The sequence below is a fragment of the Rhinoderma darwinii genome, chromosome 7 (assembly GCF_050947455.1).
Source record: "Rhinoderma darwinii isolate aRhiDar2 chromosome 7, aRhiDar2.hap1, whole genome shotgun sequence".
Classification (NCBI taxonomy): domain Eukaryota; kingdom Metazoa; phylum Chordata; class Amphibia; order Anura; family Rhinodermatidae; genus Rhinoderma; species Rhinoderma darwinii.
In genome coordinates, this window is record NC_134693.1 from 93,012,054 (window position 1) to 93,030,597 (window position 18,544).

The 18,544-nt window shown below is 42.3% G+C and overlaps 1 protein-coding gene across 4 annotated transcripts in view; it reads left to right on the top strand.

Moving 5' to 3' along the window:
• Positions 1-18,544, top strand: part of MAFF (MAF bZIP transcription factor F) — an 88,502-nt gene that overhangs the window by 33,574 nt on the left and 36,384 nt on the right. For 3 of the 4 annotated variants that reach the window (XM_075833687.1, XM_075833686.1, XM_075833688.1), the window contains one exon: positions 9,027-9,086. In XM_075833687.1, the coding sequence (XP_075689802.1) occupies positions 9,051-9,086 (36 nt within the window). In that variant the 5' untranslated portion in view covers positions 9,027-9,050. The remainder of the gene's footprint in view (positions 1-9,026; positions 9,087-18,544) is intronic. The other variant, XM_075833689.1, reaches the window with a different exon arrangement.

Below are 18,544 nucleotides of genomic sequence, written 5' to 3' on the forward strand. Positions count from 1 at the left end.
GAAGGACCTGTGGGTGACGTCACGCTGTGTGTCTGCAGTGAAAGAAGCTGGGTGGGAACGATAAGAGTATGACGCTGATTCGTCAGTGTCATACACTTCTATTCACAACGCCCAGTTGGTAAAAACACAATTTACGACCGGTTGGTAAAACGAGAAAACATGCCCAGTTGTCCATTGAAAAGCTCATTTGCATAAATATAAAATTGCTCATAACTTGGGCAAAAATTATCGTTTTTAAAAAAAAAAAAAAACTTTGCTGTTATCTACATTGCAGCGCCGATCACCTTCAATAGGAGATAGGGATTTGATAATCTGGTGACAGAGCCTCTTTAAAGTAGTGCTGAGGAGGGAGGTCAATGTAGAAAATAAAAGGGGTAGTTAGGTTAGAGAGGGGTCAGACTATATTGGCGGGGGGGGGGGGGGGGAGAAACCGACTGTGCGGAGAGGATTGGGCAACCGGATAAGGAGATCCTTTTGTTACAAAACAGTGAAAATAAAAATGCCAAAATAATGCCAAATAATCACATTTATGATACCAAACGTGGCAATTTGAAATGCACGTTAAAGTGTGTGTTCACAAATGCCAGAAGTCTAGCAAGCAAAATCGGGGAGCTAGAGGCCTTGGTACTGGAAGAACATATGGACATAGTTGGTGTTGCTGAAACATGGCTAGACTCTTCACATGACTGGGCTGTAAATCTACAGGATTTTACATTGTTTCTAAAAGACAGGGCGAATAGGAAAGGTGGTGGTATATGTCTGTATGTGAGAAGTGATATGAAGACGAGTGTGAAAGAGAAAATATTGGGTGAAGATTGTGAGGAGGTTGAAACCTTGTGGGTGGAATTACAAAGGGAGGTAAACCCTGAAAGAATTACTTATGGTGTAATCTACATACCCCCAATACATCTGAGAAGATGGAAGGTCAGCTATATAAAACAGACGGAGCGGGCTACACAGGCTGGTACTGCAGTGATAATGAGAGATTTTAACTACCGGGATATTAACCCCTTCCCGACATTTGCCATATGGGTACGCCATGGAAAGCCATGAATTCCTGCAAATTGCCGTATCCATACGCCAAATGTTTGGCACCGGCTCAGAAGCTGAGCCGGTGCCATCATCGCCGGATCTCTGCGGTATCGTACAGCTGACATCCAGCTGTAATGGCGGGGACCAAAATTAGCTTCGATCCCCGCCTTTAGCCCCTTAAGTGCATCGCTCAAACGCGATCGCTGCACTTAAGGTGTTTGCAATTCATCGGAACCCCAGCAATGAAATTGCCGGGGTTCCAGTGGCTGCAATGGCAAATGGAGGCCTAATACTGGCCTCCCGGTCTGTCTAGCACGGAAGCCGGTCAGGACCCGCCTGGCAGCGGAGCCTGACCTGCTTCCGTAGCCGCCGGCAAGATGGCGCCGGCTCATGAGCTGATCCGGTGTCATCAGCAGTGGAAGTCCGCTGTATGTTACAGCTGACATCCACCTGTAATGGCAAGAACCGGAGCTAGCTCCTATCCCTGCCTCTAACCCCTTCGATGCAGCAATCTAAAGCGATCGCCGCATCTTAGCGGTTGCTAGCAGCTCGCCAGCCCTGACAGGCAAGCCGGACTGGCGACTGCTGCTATGGCAACAGGAGACACAATGGCCTTCTGCTCTGCCATTATGGAAGCTGATTAGGCCCCGCCAGGAGGCGAAGCCTAATCGGCTTGCTGTCAGTGAATAACTGACAGATCTAATACATTGCACTACATAAGTAGTGCAATGTATTAGAAAAAAAAACATCAGACAGTTGGACCTTCAAGTCCCCTAGTGGGACTTGAAAAAAAAGTATAAAAAAAGTGGAAAAAAAAAAGTTTGAAAATAAAATAAAAGTTTCAAGTAATAAAATAAAACACAATCGCCCTGTTCCCTTTATCAAGTCCTTTATTATTGAAAAAATAATAAACCATACGTATTTGGTATCGCCACGACCGTAAGACCGGAGGTATAAAAATATATTTATTGCACGCTGTGAACGTAAAAAAAAACATAAACTATTCCAGAGTTTGTTTTTTGCTCACTTTACCCTACAAATATTGAAATAAAACGTGATCAAAAAGTCGCACATATCCAAAAATGGTACCTATAAAAACTATAGCTCATCTCGCAAAAAGAAGCCCTCATACAGCTCCGTCGACTAAAAAGTTATGGTTCTCACAACTTGGTGGTAGAAAAAATACATTCTTTTTGCAAAAGTAATTTTATTGTAAAAAACGTTGTAAAGCATAAAAAAGTGCCATAAATTGGTATCGCCGGAATCGGACTGACCGTCAGAATAAAGTTAACATGTAATTTATAACGCGTGGTGAACGCTGTATAAAAAAACCTTAAAAACCTGTGCCAGAATTGCGTTTTTTTGGGTTACCTGGCCTCCCAAAAAATAGAATAAAAGGTGATCAAAAAGTCGCATGTACCCCAAAACGGTACAAATAATAACTACAGCTCATCCTGCAAAAAAAAAAAAACCCTCATACCACTACGTCTATGAAAAAGTAAAATTAGTTAAGGCTCCAATAAGTCAGGAAATAAAAAATATGCAGTTGTGCAGCCCGAGGGGAACATTTCTTCTGTTTCAAGAGGCGATTTATCAATGCCCTAAAATTAGGGAACCAGGAAGGGGAGGGCCCAAACATATCTGCTGGAAGCGAGGGTGCCCGTATTATACCAGGACAACACTTCCCAGCAAAATTCCCCAAACTAAAGGTGCGGAGTGTGGACCAAAAGAGGCCATAAGAAAGGACGCCGTATATCAGTGCGACACCGGCATGTGCAGAAAGGATTTCTTCACAGCGTAACACACATCTATGGATCATTTTATTGTTTTTTTTACCCCATTATTATACCACCTGACTATGCCCCTGATGTACTCTGCCCAGCTTACATGCTTACATGTACCCCCACATTATAAACGTAAATACCAGCAATATTCAAACAAATCTACTACCAAGCAAAATCCGCTCTCCAAAAGCCAAATGGCGCTCCCTCTGCTCTGAAACTCTACAGTGTGCCCAAACAGCAGTTTACTTCCACATATATGGCATCGCCATACCTGGGAGCACCCTTTTAACAATTTTTGGGGTGTGTCTCTCCAGTGGCATAAGCTGGGCACAACGTATTTGCCCCTGAAATGGCACATCTAGGGAAAAATATACATTTTTAATTTGCACCATCCGCAGCGCATTCATTTATGGAAAAGACCTGTGGTGTGAAAATGCTCACTACACCCCTTAATAAATGCCTTGAGGGGTGTACTTCCCAAAATGGGGTCACTTTATTTTTATTATTTTACATCTGGGCCTCTGCAATTGTCAACCAATACTTTGTAAATCGCCAAATTAGGCCTCAATTTTACATGTTACTCTTTCACTCCTGAGCCTGGTCGGATGTCCAGGCAAAAGATTAGGGTCACATGTAGGGTATTTCTAAAACTGGGAAACACCGCATAATAATTAGAGAGCTTGTCTTGTTATGGTGGCACAAGCTGGGCACCACATATTGGCATATCTATGGAAAAAATCCAATTTTTACTCTGCAACATGGAGTGCACACTTAATTTCTACAAAACACCTGCAGGGTTAACATGCTCACTACACCACTAGGTAAATGCATTGAGGGGTGTAGTTTCCAAAATGTGGTCACTTCTTGGTGGTTTAGACTGTTTTGTTCCCACAGGCGCCCAGAAACCAATCCAGCAAAAATCTGCGCTCCAAATGGCGCTCCTTCCCTTCTCAGCCCTGCCGTGTGCCGAAACAGCAGTTTATGACCACATATGGGGTATTGCCGTACTCGGGAGAAATAGCTTTACAAATGTTGGGTTCTTTTTTTACCTTTATTTGTTGAGAAAATTAAAAATTTTGAGCTAAAGCTACGTCTTATTGAAGAAAAAGGATTGTTTTTATTTTCACTGCCCAATTCTAATAAATTCTATGAAGCACCTGTGGGGTCAAAATGCTCACTACACCCCTAGATGAATTCCTCAAGGGATGTAGTTTCCTAAATGGAGTCACTTTTTGGGAGTTTTCATTGTTTTGTCCCCTCAGGGGCTTTGCAAATGCGACATGGCCTCCGCAAACCATTCCTGCTGAATTTGAACTCCAAAAGCCAAATGGCGCTCCATCCACTCTAAGCCCTGCCGTATGTCCAAACAGCCGTTTATGACCACATGTGGGGTATTGTTTTACTCGGGAGAAACTCCTTTACAAATTTTGCGATGATGTTTCTCTTTTAGCCTTTGTGGAAATGGGAAAAAATAGCTAAACCTACATTTTCATTGAAAAAATGTAGATATTATTTTTCACGGCCTACTTCCAATAATTTCTGTAAAAAACCTGTGACGTCAAAATGCTCACTACACCCCTAGATCATTTCCTTGAGGTGTGTAGTTTCCCAAATGGGGTCACTTTTGGGGGATTTCCACTGTTTTGGCACCGCAGGAGCCCTTCAAACCTGACATGGTGCCTAAAATATATTCTAATAAAAATAAGGCCCCAAAATCCACTAGGTGCTCCTTCTGAGGCCTGTGCTTCAGTCCAGTAGCACACTAGGGCCACATGTGGGATATTTCTAAAAACTGCAGAACCTGGGCAATAAATATTTAGTTGCATTTTTCTGGTAAAACTTTCTGTGTTACAAATAAAAATGGATTAAAAATGAATTTCTGCAAAAAAAAAAAATGAAATTTGTAAATATCACCTCCTACATTGCTTTAATTCCTGTGAAACGTCTAAAGGGTTAAGAAACTTTCTAAATGCTGTTTTCAATACTTTGAGGGGTGCAGTTTTTAAAATGGGCTGACTCTAATATATAAGGCCCTCAAAGCCACTTCACAACTGAACTGGCCCTTGCAAAAACAGCCTTTTGAAATTTTCTTGAAAATGTGAGAAATTGCTGCTAAAGTTCTGAGGCTGGGTTCACACGAGCACATTAACGTCCGTAATGGACGGACGTATTTCGGCCGGAAGTCCCGGACCGAACTCAGTGCAGGGAGTCGGGCTTCTAGCATCGTAGTTATGTATGACGCTAGGAGTCCCTGCCTCTCCGTGGAACTACTGTCCCGTACTGAAAACATGATTACAGTACGGGACAGTTGTCCTGCAGAGAGGCAGGGACTCCTAGCATCGTACATAACTATGATGCTAGGAGCCCGGCTCCCTGCACGGAGTTCGGCCCGGGACTTCCGGCCGAAATACGTCCGTCCATTACGGACGTTAATGTGCTCGTGTGAACCCAGCCTAAGCCTTGTAACGTCCTAGAAAAATAAAAGGATGTTCAAAAAAAACTGTCAATCTAATGTAGACATATGGGGGATATTAATTAGCAACAATTTTGTGTGGTATAACTGCCTGTCTTACAAGCAGATACATTTAAATTGAGAAAAATACTAATTTTTGCAATTTTTTGATAAAATTTGGTTTTTTTCACAAATACTGAACATATCGAGCAAATTTTGCCAGCAACATAAAGTCCAATGTGTCACGAGAAAACCATTTCAGAATCGCTTGGATATGTGAAAGCATTCCGACGTTATTACCACATAAAGTGAAACATGTCAGATTTGAAAAATGAGGCTCTGTCAGGAAGGTCAAAAGTGGCTAAAGAGGGAAGGGGTTAATTGGTGTCATGGTTCAGCTTCACCTGCGAAGGGGAGAAATTTCCTCAATCTGCTGCAGGAAAATTTTATGGTCCAGTTTGTGGAAGACCCGACTAGAGGTGAAGCTCTGTTGGATCTGGTCATTTCTAATAATGCAGAGCTTGTTGGGAATGTCAATGTTCGTGAAAACCTCGGAAACAGTGATCACAATATAGTTACGTTTTACCTTTAGGCGGGATTCACACGACCGGGTCGCGTCCGAGCCAGAGTGCCGGCCGGTAAAATCGGCCATTCTGCCCGGCCGGTTTGCATAAAGTCATGCATCCGTGCCGGGCCGGGCAGATCCGGACAGTAACATCAGCGGCAACTCCTGAAGGGGAATCCCTATGTGTTCGGGGATTCCGCTTCAGGAGTTTCCCCTGATGTCACTGCCCAGATATGGACAGAGACATCAAGCGCTCTTTCCAGGAGCGGAATCCCCGAACACACGGGGATTCCGCTCCTTCAAGGAGCTAAAGTGCGGCTAGCACATAGCAGAGCGGGGAGATACCTCCCCGCTCTGCTATAGTGGCGTCGCTACAGTAGTAGTAGTAGCAGCAGCAGCAGCAGCAGCTGCTGCAGCTGCTAGCGGCGCCATCAAAGGTGTCGCCGGGCCAGGGCGCTTTTAAAACAAGCAGGAGAAGGGAGCCAGCGCAGCGCTCCCTTCCACCTGCTGTACACCCCGGCCCTGCCACACCGTGTACAGCGATGCCATTCGTCAGAATGGCATCAACTCCTCCTCCTCACATGCACTCTGCGCTGTGAGGAGGAGGAGGAGATAGAGCGCAAGAGCCGGAAAACCCGGCCGTCACTCGGGACACATCCCGGTGGCGGCCGGGTACCCGGGCGAAAATAGAGCATGTCCTATTTTTTGACTGGCGGTTTTCCCGGCCGTCAAAAAATCGGTCGTGTGAATAGCCCCATTAGGGGTCTATTATTCCTAATGCAGCCGGGTGCCGGCCGATTTATGAACGGCCGGCACCCGGCCGGGAAACCCTGCCGTGTGAATGAGGCCTAACTGTAAGAAACAAACAAACACAGCCTGGGAGGGCAAAAACACTTAATTTTAAGAAGGCCAATTTCCCCAGGATGAGGGCTGCAATTCAGGACATAGACTGGGAACAACTAATGTCAAATAATGGGACAAATGATAAATGGGAAATCTTAAAATCTACTTTGTATAATTATAATGCAAAATTTATTCCTATAAGTAACAAGTATAAACTACTAAAATTAAACCCCACATGGCTTACACATTCTGTAAAAAGGGCAATACATGACAAAAAAAAGGGCATTTGAAAAATACAAATCTGAGGGTACAGCTTTAGCCTTTGTAAATTACAAGGAGTTTAAAATAATCTGCAAAAAAATAATAAAATCAGCAAAAATGCAATATGAAAGGCAGGTGGCCTTTTTTAAAAACGGCTGCATAAAAAACACCCCGTGGCAACGGAACGCCGTTTTTCCCACTGGAATCAATGGGCAGATGTTTGGAGGCGTTCAGCCTCTGCATTTTTAGCCGTTTTGCAGGGCGTTTACGGCCCGAAAAAAGGGAAAATAGGCCGTGTGAACATACCCTGAAAATGTTTTACACGTAAATGAGCGATTTCTCATTTCTACTACACGGCAGTTTTTTTTTGGCCTAGCTAGGAATAGGTAGTGTGGTGGCCCAGCAGTTAGCACTAGTGTCATGTAGAACTGGAGTCCTGTGTTCAAATTCTACCAGGGCAACGTCTTACAAAATTAAATTGTGAGTGTATTCTCTCGACATCACTGTGGCTGTATTTAAAGAGGATTTCTACCCAAAATGTAAAATTAGTCATACTAGTAAAGCAGAAATTGGAGCCAGAAGTTTGTAATAATGTTTTATTCACTTAGATTTTTTTTTAGTTTTTTTTTGCAGTGCCTACTTTTTTAAAGGTGACAACAGGAAGTGAAGTTACTTTTGAATTAATTCTTTCCCGCTGCAGTCAGTGGGTCATTATGATTACAACTATACCAAATGTATACTATTATAATACTATAAACTATACTAATTTTACAAAATAAGAATCCTTTCCTGAATAGTTTTTTCACCGTATTCTGAGACCCATAACTGTTTTATTATTCTGTTGATTGAGCTGTGTGAGAGATTGTTTTTTTGTTTTGTGGGGCAAGCTATAGTTTTTATTGGTACCATTTTGCGGTACATACGACTTTTTGATCACTTTTTTATTACATTTTGGATGTGAGGTTACCAAAAAAAGCATTTCTGGCATTTGAAAATACTTTTTTATGCTATTCACCGAGCAGTATAAATAACATGTTTTAAGAGTTCTGAATGAGGTGATGAGTTTATTTTTTATTGTTTACATCATTTTACAGGAAAAAAAGGTTGTTTTTTTTTTTGTTCACTCATGCCCATGACCGTAGCTGTGTGCACGGTCCGTGATTATGGCACGAGCGGCCTGATGAGTGTCATCCGTGGGCCGTCCGCAGTCCCGGACCATGCACACACGAGTGCATTGAGTATAATGAGCCTTACTTGCAAATGTGATCCGTAAAATGGCATGTCCTATTGCAGTCCGGGCTCTGGGCAATGCATGGACTGTTGATCGTGTGAATTGGCCCATAGGATATAATGTGCCCTATACTACCCGCAATTGCGGATAGTATGCGGACACAAACGCACGGTCGTGTGCATGAGGTCTTAAAGTTTTTTTTACAAATATTCCAAAAACATTATTAAACATCTTTGTGCATTTTATTTTTATTTATTTTTTTCGTTTATTTTATTTTTTCTCGTTTCGAACATGCAATCGCTTGTTCAATACTCTGTAATACTTATGTTTTGCAGGGTTTTGTGTTTTTAGCGTTCTCCTATTAAACTTAAAACGACAAAGATGGCAGACCTGGGGGCCTTTATTCTACCCCAGGCTGCTATGACAACCCATTGGTAACGCCAGGTACTAAGTGCTCTCTCTAACAGCTTAGATGCTGCGGTCATTATTGATCGCGGCATTTGAGTGGTTAAATGGCTGGGATCGGAATTATATCTGATTTCATCCGTTAGAGCAGGATCTCGATTGTAATGTACAGCTGATATTCACTGCGATATTCACTTTATACTACCCTCTTCCGACTATGATGTAGCTGTATTTCATATGTCGGGAAGGGGTTAAAGGGGTTGTCCAGGATTAGAACTTCCTTTTGTCACTCTTTAAAAAATGGGCGCAGCAACAAAAGAGAAAAATTGCAATATCTTAAGTAAATAAAACAATTATAGAACGTTGGCTACTTGCTCATTTTTTTTAAAATTGTTTTCTTTAAAATTATATGGATTTTACTTTACATAGCATTGAAACTGTTCAATTTTCCAGACAGGTCGTGACCCCCAGGTGACAATGTCGTCTGATGGACTGTCATCCAAGGCATTGAAGGTACTGCATTTAGTTGCACTAGATACCTTTTTTTTTATTTCGTTCTTTCAACACCCCCCCCCCCCTCCCCCCCATAAAGATCTTATCTCTAGGAGAAAAAACAAATATGACTTTTGCTGTTTAGTTTCACCTAGTAGCCAAATGTATAACTTTGAGAACGCTAGGTTAAAAGGGGCCAAAATATATTTTCAAACAAGCGTTTGTGGGCCTGGTCCTGATTACGATTTGTTTTCGTCATATAAGATTTGATTTATGTTGGTCATAGATGTAATAGTTTTTCATAGTAACATGGAGATCAGTGTTCCTTATCTTAAAAGAACACTAAACCTAGAAATAAATAAGTAAACTGGAGATATATTTGCCTCCTAGTGTTTATCAGTCTGCAGGATTTTCTGCATGTTCCTCAAACAGTCTTGTAGAAATCCTACAGAGAACACAGGGGTTAATTTCCTGCTGATCTTTTCCATTTTCAACTGTTAAACAGCTGATGGGCAGGGTGTAGCAATGGGGCTGGGCTTAAAGTGAATGGGAGAAAAGGCTGCAATACCTTTGTATCGCCGCTAAATGCATGTCGACGACTGACAGTGAGCAAGAACAAATGAAGGGGGAGCAGCGCTCAAACAAGCGTTGCGGCCCCTTAAAAACAGCTTATCGGCAGTGGGCAGTGACTGGAAAACCCCTTTAAATAGCTTGAGAAATTCCAGAAAGTTATGTCATGGCTTTAGAATCTTCTGATGGGCTAATTGACATTCTCTAATTTTATTGGAGGTTTACCTGTGGCAGTATTTTAAAGCCCCCTGCCAAGGCCTACTTGCCGCTTGGCTGATTTCATTTGGTTTGACATCAGAAAAAGAATTGTGGACCTCCACTAGTCTGGTACATCCTTGGGAGAATTTCCAAAAGCCTAAAGGTACCACGGTCATCTGTTCAAACGATAATATGGAAGTTTAAACACCATAGGACTCATAATGTGCAGGAAGGAGATGCGTTCTGTCTCCTAGAGATAAAAATGCGTTGGTGCAAAAAGTACAAAACATACCAAGAACAGCAAACGACCTCATGAAGATGCTGGAAGAAGCGGGTACAAGTATCTATATAAACAGTAAGGGCGAAAACTTCTGTAGTAATTCTGTTGAAAGTCAAAGGCTTTCCGCTGCTGAAAAAATGCACCATTTCCTGCGGTTTTTGCAGCAGAAAATGGTGCGTAAATTGCTGCGTTTTTCCAAATATTAGGAGATGGAGACATCTCCTATGAAAACGCAGCAATATTCACACTTTCCGTAGCCGGAATTGACATGCTGCAATCCGAAAAATATGCACCGCAGGTCAATTTTGGCTGGGGAATTTTACGCAGCATGTGGATGAGATTTGTTAAATCTCATCCACTATGCTGCTACTGTACTCTGCATTTTTTCCGGCTGAAATTCTGGCCTGGAAAAAACGCAGCATTTCTGTTACGTGTGGACGAGCCCTAAAAGGTGTCCTATAGCAACATTACCTGCAAGGCTGTTCAGTAAGGGAGAAGCCTCTGCTCCAAAACCCCCATAAAAAGGCCAGGTTACAGTTTTCAACTTCACTTGGAGACAAAGATCTTACTTTTTGGAGAAATTTACTCTGGTCTGTTGAAACAAAGAAAGAAATGTTTTGCCATAATGAGCATCGTTATGTATGGAGGAAAAAGGGGGTTGCTTGCAAGCTAAAGGACACCATCCCAACCGTGAAGCCCGGGGGTGGCAGCATTATGTTGTAGTGGTGCTTTGCTTCATGAGGGACTGCGTCCCTTTCACAAAATCTATGGCATTTATGAGGAAGGAAAATTATGTGGAGATATTGAAGCTACATCTCAAGACATCAGCCAGGAAGTTAAAGCTTGGAAGTGTATGGATATTCCAAATGGACAATGACCTAGGACTGGGCAATTAACCTAAAAAAACAAAAACGAAATTCAGCTCAATTAACCAACTTCATCTTGCGCACTCCATATTTTTTTTTTCCCCCCCGATTTTTCAACTGTATCTGCGTCCTCAGTCTGAATCCGATAGTAGAGCATGGAGCCGTAAGGTCACTTCTCTACCATTCACTATGTATCGCCGGACACTCCTGGCTCTGCGCGGACAGGCATGAGGCAGTGATGTCATTGCGCCTGTCTGCGCCTAGCCACAAAGAGGAGGAGTAGAGGGATATCCTCCACTCGTCAGGGTTAGGTGAGTATTTATTTTATTAGGCACTACTGGGGATGTGTGGGGGCATCTATGGGGGCATTATACTGTGAGGGCATCTATGGGGCATTATACAGCATGGGGGCAACTATGGGGACTTTATACTGTGTGGGGTGCAGTTATGGGTGCATTATACTGTGCGGAGGGCAGCCATGCGGGGCATTCTACTGTGTGGGGGCAGCTATAGGGGGCATTATGCTCTGTGGAGAGCAGCTATGGGGTGCATTATACTGTGTGGAGGGCAGTTTTATGGGGCGCATTATTCTGTGTAGAGGGCAGTTATGGGGCGTTCTGTGTGGAGGGCAGTTATGGGGGGCATTCTACTGTGTGGAGGGCAATTATAGGTGCATTATACCATTTGGGGGCAGATATGGGGGCAATATACTGTGTGGGGGCAGTGTCAGGGGGTATATAATATGCAGCAGGCTCAGGGGATAAATATTCGGTGGCGTAGCATGCAAATAGGGGCGTAGTATTCAAAAAGTGGCGTGGCCTAAATAAGCGTTCATTAATCGTAATCAAGGTTACATGTTCAATTAATCATGATTTTGATTCAGGTCATAGTCGCCCAGCCCTACAATGACCCCCAAGCATAAAATGGCTTAAAGGGAATGTGTCGCTAGAAAAAAAAAATTTTTTTTTTTTTTTAGTTAAACAGTTCGTGTATGAATGCTTAAACACTGTCCAAATTTTTTAACTTTTTTCACGAGTCAGGAAATATTATAAATTAGATTCTAATTTATAACATTTCCCAGTGCTGGTCACTAGATGGAGCAATTCCCAAAATTGCAGCATTGCATGTGGTAAAGCAACCACATTGCTTTATGATGCAAATTTGGTGTAAACACACTCGCTCTAGTGAGCTCACAGAATCCCCCCTCCTTTATCCTGGCTAGTGCCAGGAGAAAGGAGGGGATTGAACGGTCAAACCTCCTACACTGTGTCTCGTCATTTTTTGAGCTAACACACAGTGTAGTAGGTTTACATACAGTAGTAATCACACACTAAAACACGTACATACACAGACCTAGCTTACCTGCTCCTGTCGCCGCCGCTCCCTCTGGTCCGTCCACTCCGGTCTGCTCCCTCCGCTCCTCGTGCTTGCTTCAGAACACAAGTCCGGAAGCCGCGACCGGAAGTCGTCATCTCACAGTCTGGCCGCGGCTTCCGGTCGACATGAACATGGCGCCGGATTTCGCTCTAGTGGAGACCTGACTTTTGGTCTGTGTGGGAGCGGCGCATGCGCCGCTCCCACACAGACCGCGTACGCTATAGTGGATGGAACAGCTCCCGTTCGCATTCACTATGGGGATGTGTGTGCCGTATTCCATCACTGTATGTGTCGTTAATCGACACATACAGAGATGGCAAAAAAAATGGCAGCCCCCACAGAGAAGAAAAAGTTAAAAAAGTAAAACACAAACACACACATAAATAAAAGATTTTATAATAAAACACTAAATGCTAATTGATATCAAAATATTTTTTAATGGAGAGCCATCACAAAGCCCTGACTTCAATCTTCTAGAAAATGTATGTTTGAGCAAGGAGGCCTACAAACCTGACTCCGTTACACCAGTTCTGTCAGGAGGAATGGGACAAAATACTAGCAACCTTTTGTGAGGAGCTTGAGGAAGGCGACCCAAAATGTCTGACCTAAGTTGGACAATTAAAAGGCAATGCTACCAAATACTAACCGCGTGTATGTAAAATGTAAGTCACTGGGAATCTGATGGAAAAAAATATATAAAGCTGAAATAAATGATTCTCTAGTATTATTCTGTTCTTTTCATATTATTGAATTATAGTAGTGATCCTAACTGACCTAAGAGAGAGAATGTGTACTAGCAGGGGCGGATTAAGGGTACCATGGGCCCCGGGCACTTTTTCAAGTCTGGGCCCCCCCACCCCCCGAACTCTGAAGACAGAACTTTGAAGACGCTGTACCGTATATATTTGCAGATTTCTGTTTAGGCAGCCACAGATCTGTCACTGTTTTGAATTCGCTGTAAAAACAGAATGCGCCATACAGAAGAGAAAAATCTGAATACTTTGAGACACTAAAGTGGTCAAGAGCTTTATAACTCTTTTTTTATTTTTACGTCAATAGGGTGATGTGTGAAGGATTATTTTTTTGCGGGAGGAGTTTGTCGTTTTTATTGGCACCATTTAAAGTGCCATATAATGGGTGAATTGGAAAAAACAGATTCCTCCATGGGTTTATGGGTTTTGTTTTTACTGTATATATTTACCTTCTCTGAATTAACCCCTTCCCGACATCCGCCGTATATATACGGCGCTGCCGGGAAGGTGTTCACGCAAAGCGCAGTACAGTTACGTCGCAGTGATGGTGCTCAGAAGCAGAGCCGGCACCATTACCGCGGCGTGACAGCTGTATTATACAGCTGGCACCCTCCTGTAACTGCCAGGACCGGAGCTATTCTCCGATCTGGCAGATTAACCCCTCAGATGCTGCTCTCAATATTTCACCCGACCGACCGGCAACCCAGTGACTCAATCGCTGGGTTGCTGTGGCAATCGGACGCCAGAAAATGGCGTCCGAGTCTGCCTTGTACGGGAGCCGATGAGGACCCGCCTGCGGCGCATCAGTGAATAACTGACAGCGCTAATACACTGCACTACGTATGTAGTGCAGCATATTAGAGTAGCGATCGGGGCATCAGGCCCTCATGTCCCCTAGTGGGACAAGTCAGAAAAGTAAAAAAAAGATAATAAAAATGTGGTAAAACAATAAAAACACACACCTTTCAAATAAAAATAAAGCTAAACTGACTTTTTTTCCCATAGTAAGTCTTTTATTATGGGAAAAACTGTAAGAATTAAAAAAGCTATACATAATTGGTATCGCCGCGTCCGTAACGACCCAAACTACAAAACTGTTATGTAATTTATCCCGCACGGTGAACGCGGTAAAAAAAACCATGAAAAACAGCGCCAGAATCTCTTTGTTTTTAGGTCACATCTCCTTCCAAAAAATGCTATAAAAACTGATCAAAAAGTCAGATTTACGCCAAAATAGTACTAATAAAAAACGACAATCCGTCCCGCAAAAAATAATTGCTGACACCGCTTTGTGCCTGCAAAAATAAAAAAGTTATGGGTCTTAGAATATGTCGACACTGAAAACAAATGATTTTATAAAAAAAGTGATTTTATTGTGCAAAAGCCGCAATACATAAAAAAAACTATATAAATTTGGTATCGCCGTAATCGTATCGACCCGCAGAATAAAGCGAACATGTAATTTAGGGCGCACTGTGGATGCCGAAAAATAAAAACCAAAAAAAACTATTCCAGAATTGCTTGTTTTTGGTAATTTCCTTTATCAAAAAATGAAATAAAAAGTGATCAAAAAGTCCTATGTGTTCTAAAATGGTACCAATAAAATCTACAGCCCGTCTCGCAAAAAACAAGCCCGCACACCGCTCAATCAACTGAAAAATAATAAAGTTATGGCACTAGTCATGCGGTGATGAAAAACATCTCAATGCGCAGGCCGGAGGGGAACATTTCTTCAGTTTCAGGGCCCTAGTATTTAGGAACTAGGAAAGGGAAGGGACATAGCACATCCGCTGGAAGCGAGGGTGCCCGTATTATGCCAGCACAAAACTTTCCCAGCAATATTTCCCAAACTACGAAGGAGAAAAAGTCCCCAAAAGGTGCAGAGCGTTACAGAAGGGGGATAATAAAGAAAACCGTTTATCAGTGTGACACCGGCCTGTGCATAACGGATCGCTTCACATCGTAACACACACCTATGGATAATTGTATTATTTACCCCATTATTATACCCTCTTATTATGCCCTGATGTACTCCGCACAGATTACATATGCCCCCACATTATAAACTGAAATACCAGCAAAACCCCAAACAGAACTATTACCAAGCAAAATCCATGCTCAAAATGGCGGTCTTTCCCTTCTTAGCCCTGCAGTGTGCCCAAACAGCCATTTATGGCCACAAGTAAGGTATTACCATACCTGGGAGAACCCGCTTAACAATTTATGGGGTAATATTCTCTAGGGGCACAACATATTGTGCGGTGAATCGGCAGATCAGTGGAAAAATTGCAATTTTCACTTTGTATCATCCACTGCGTATTAATTTCTGAAAAACACCTGTGGAGTCTAAATTCTCACTACACCACTTGATAAATGCCTTTTAGGGGTGTAGTTTCTAAAACGGGGTCACTTTTCTTTGGTACATCAGTGGTTTTGCAAATGCAACATGGCGCCCGCAAACCATTCTAGCAAAATCTACGCTCCAAAAGATAAATACCGCTCCTTTTCTTCTGAATGCTCCCATATATGTAAACAGCTGATTATAACCACATATGAGGTGTTACCGTACTCGGAATAAATCACTTTACAAATGTTGGGGGGCTTTTTCTTCTTTATTCCTTGTAAAAATGAAAAATGTTGATCTAAAACTACATCTTGTTGGGAAAAAAAAATTATTTTTCATTTTCATGGCTTAATTCTAATTAATTCAGCAAAAAACCTTTTGGGATCAAAACTTTCACTATACCCCTAGATGATTCCTCAAGGGGTGCAGTTTCCCAAATGGAGTCACTTTTGGGGTGTTTCCACTGCACTAGTACTACAGGGGCTCAGCAAATGTGACAAGGCGCCGAGAAACTATTCCAAAATCCAAATGGTGCTCCTTCCATTCTGAGCCATACTGTGTGTCCAAACAGATGTTTGACCACATGTGGGGTATTGTTTTACTCGGGAGAAATTGCTTTACAAATGTTGCGGTGCTTTTTCTCCTTCAGTCCTTGTGGAAATGAAAATAAAATACCTAAACCTACATTTTCTTTGTAAAAATTTAGATTTTCATTTTTACGGCCTACTTCCAATAAGTTCTGTAAAACACCTGTGGGGTCAAACTGCTCACTGTACCCCTAGATAATTTCCTCAATGGGTGTAGTTTCCAAAATGGGGTCACTTGTTGGGGGTGTTTCCCATGTTTTGTCCCCTCAGGGGCTTTGCAAATGTGACATGGCCTCCGCAAACCATTCCTGCTAAACTTGAGCTCCAAGAACCAAATAGCGCTCTTTCCCTTCTCAGCCTCGCCGTGTGTCCAAACAGCCGTTTATTACCACATGTGGGGTATTGTTTTACTCGGGAGAAATTTCCTTACAAATTTTATGGTGCTTTTTCTCCTTTAGTCCTTTTTGGCAATTTAAAAAAAATTAGCTAAACCTACATTTTGTTTGAAAAAATTTAGATTTTCATGGCCTACTTCCAATAATTTTTGCAAAAAAACTGGCAGGTCAAAATGCTTGCTACACCCCTAAATAAATTCCCCGAGGGGTGTAGTTTCCCAAATGGGGTCACTTTTGGGGGGTTTCCACTGTTTGGGCACCGCAAGACCTCTTCAAAGCTGACATGGTGCCTAAAATATATTCTAATAAAAAGGAGGCCCAAAATCCACTAGGTGCTCCTTTTGCTTCGGAGGCCGGTGCTTCAGTCCTGTAGCACGCTAGGGCCACATGTGGGATATTTCCTAAAACTGCAGAACCTGGGCAATAAATATTGAGTTGCGTTTCTCTGGTAAAACCTTCTGTGGTACAAAAAAAATTGATTCAAAATGAACTTTTGGAAAAAAGTAATGAGCTTTGTAAATTTCACCTCTACTTTGCCTTAATTCCTGCGCAATGTCTAAAGGGTTAATAAACTTTCTAAATGCTGTTTTGAATACTTTGAGGGGTGCAGTTTTTAAAATGGGGTGACTTATTGGGCGTTTCTAATATATAAGGACCTCAAAGCCACTTCACAACTGAACTGGTCCCTGTAAAAATAGCATTTTGAAATTTTCTTGAAAATTTGAGAAATTGCTGCTAAAGTTCTAAGCCTTGTAACGTCCTAGAAAAATAAAATGATGTTCAAAAAACGATGCTAAACTAAAGTAGACATATGGGTGATGTTAATTAGCAACATTTTTGTGTGGTATAACTGCCTGTCTTACAAGCAGATACATTTAAATTGAGAAAAATGGTAATTTTTGCAATTTCTCGCTAAATTTTGGTGTTTTTCACAATTAAATACTGAATGTATCGGGCAAATTTTGCCAGTAACAAAAAAGTCCAATGTGTCACGAGAAAACAATCTCAGAATCTCTTGGATAGGTAAAAGCATTCCGGAGTTATTACCACATAAAGTGAAACATGTCAGATTTGAAAAATGAGGCTCTGTCAGGAAGGTCAAAAGTGGCCAAAGAGGGAAGGGGTTAAAAGTAGATTTTAATATATACTTTGAGAAGGTAAATATATACAGACCGGGAATCAAGCTCCGTACAAATATACAGACCCAGAACCAAGCTCAGTACATATATGCAGCAACAGAACCGAGCTCCGTACATATATACAGAACCAGAACAAATACAGTTCAGTACAGAGATCATTTGAAAATTCAGTGTAACCCCTGCTGTATAAATTTGTACGACATAAAACAACAGCTTCCAGTATAACCTGAACAACGGTTAGGTTATGCTGGGAGTTGCTATTTAAAGAGGCTCTGTCACCAGATTTTGCAACCCCTATCTGCTATTGCAGCAGATAGGCGCTGCAATGTAGATTACAGTAACGTTTTTATTTTTAAAAAACGAGCATTTTTGGCCAAGTTATGACCATTTTTGTAGTTATGCAAATGAGGCTTGCAAAAATCCAAGTGGGTGTGTTTAAAAGTAAAAGTCCAAGTGGGCGTGTATTATGTGCGTACATCGGGGCGTTTTTAATACTTTCACTAGCTGGGCGCTCTGAAGAGAAGTAACATCCTCTTCTCTTCAGAACGCCCAGCTTCTGACGGATCACGCTGTGACGTCACTCACAGGTCCTGCATCGTGTCAGACGAGCGAGGACACATCGGCACCAGAGGCTTCAGTTGATTCTGCAGCAGCATCAGCGTTTGCAGGTAAGATCGACTTACCTGCAAACGCTGATGCTGCTGCAGAATCAACTGTAGCCTCTGGTGCCGATGTGGCCGTCACGATGCAGGACCTGTGAGTGACGTCACAGATCTGCACTGTCAGAAGCTGGGCGTTCTGAAGAGAAGAGGATGTTACTTCTCATCAGAGCGCCCAGCTAGTAAAAGTATTAAAAACGCCCCGATGTACGCACCTAATACACGCCCACTTGGACTTTTACTTTTAAACACACCCACTTGGACTTTTGCAAGCCTCATTTGCATAATTACAAAAATGGTCATAACTTGGCC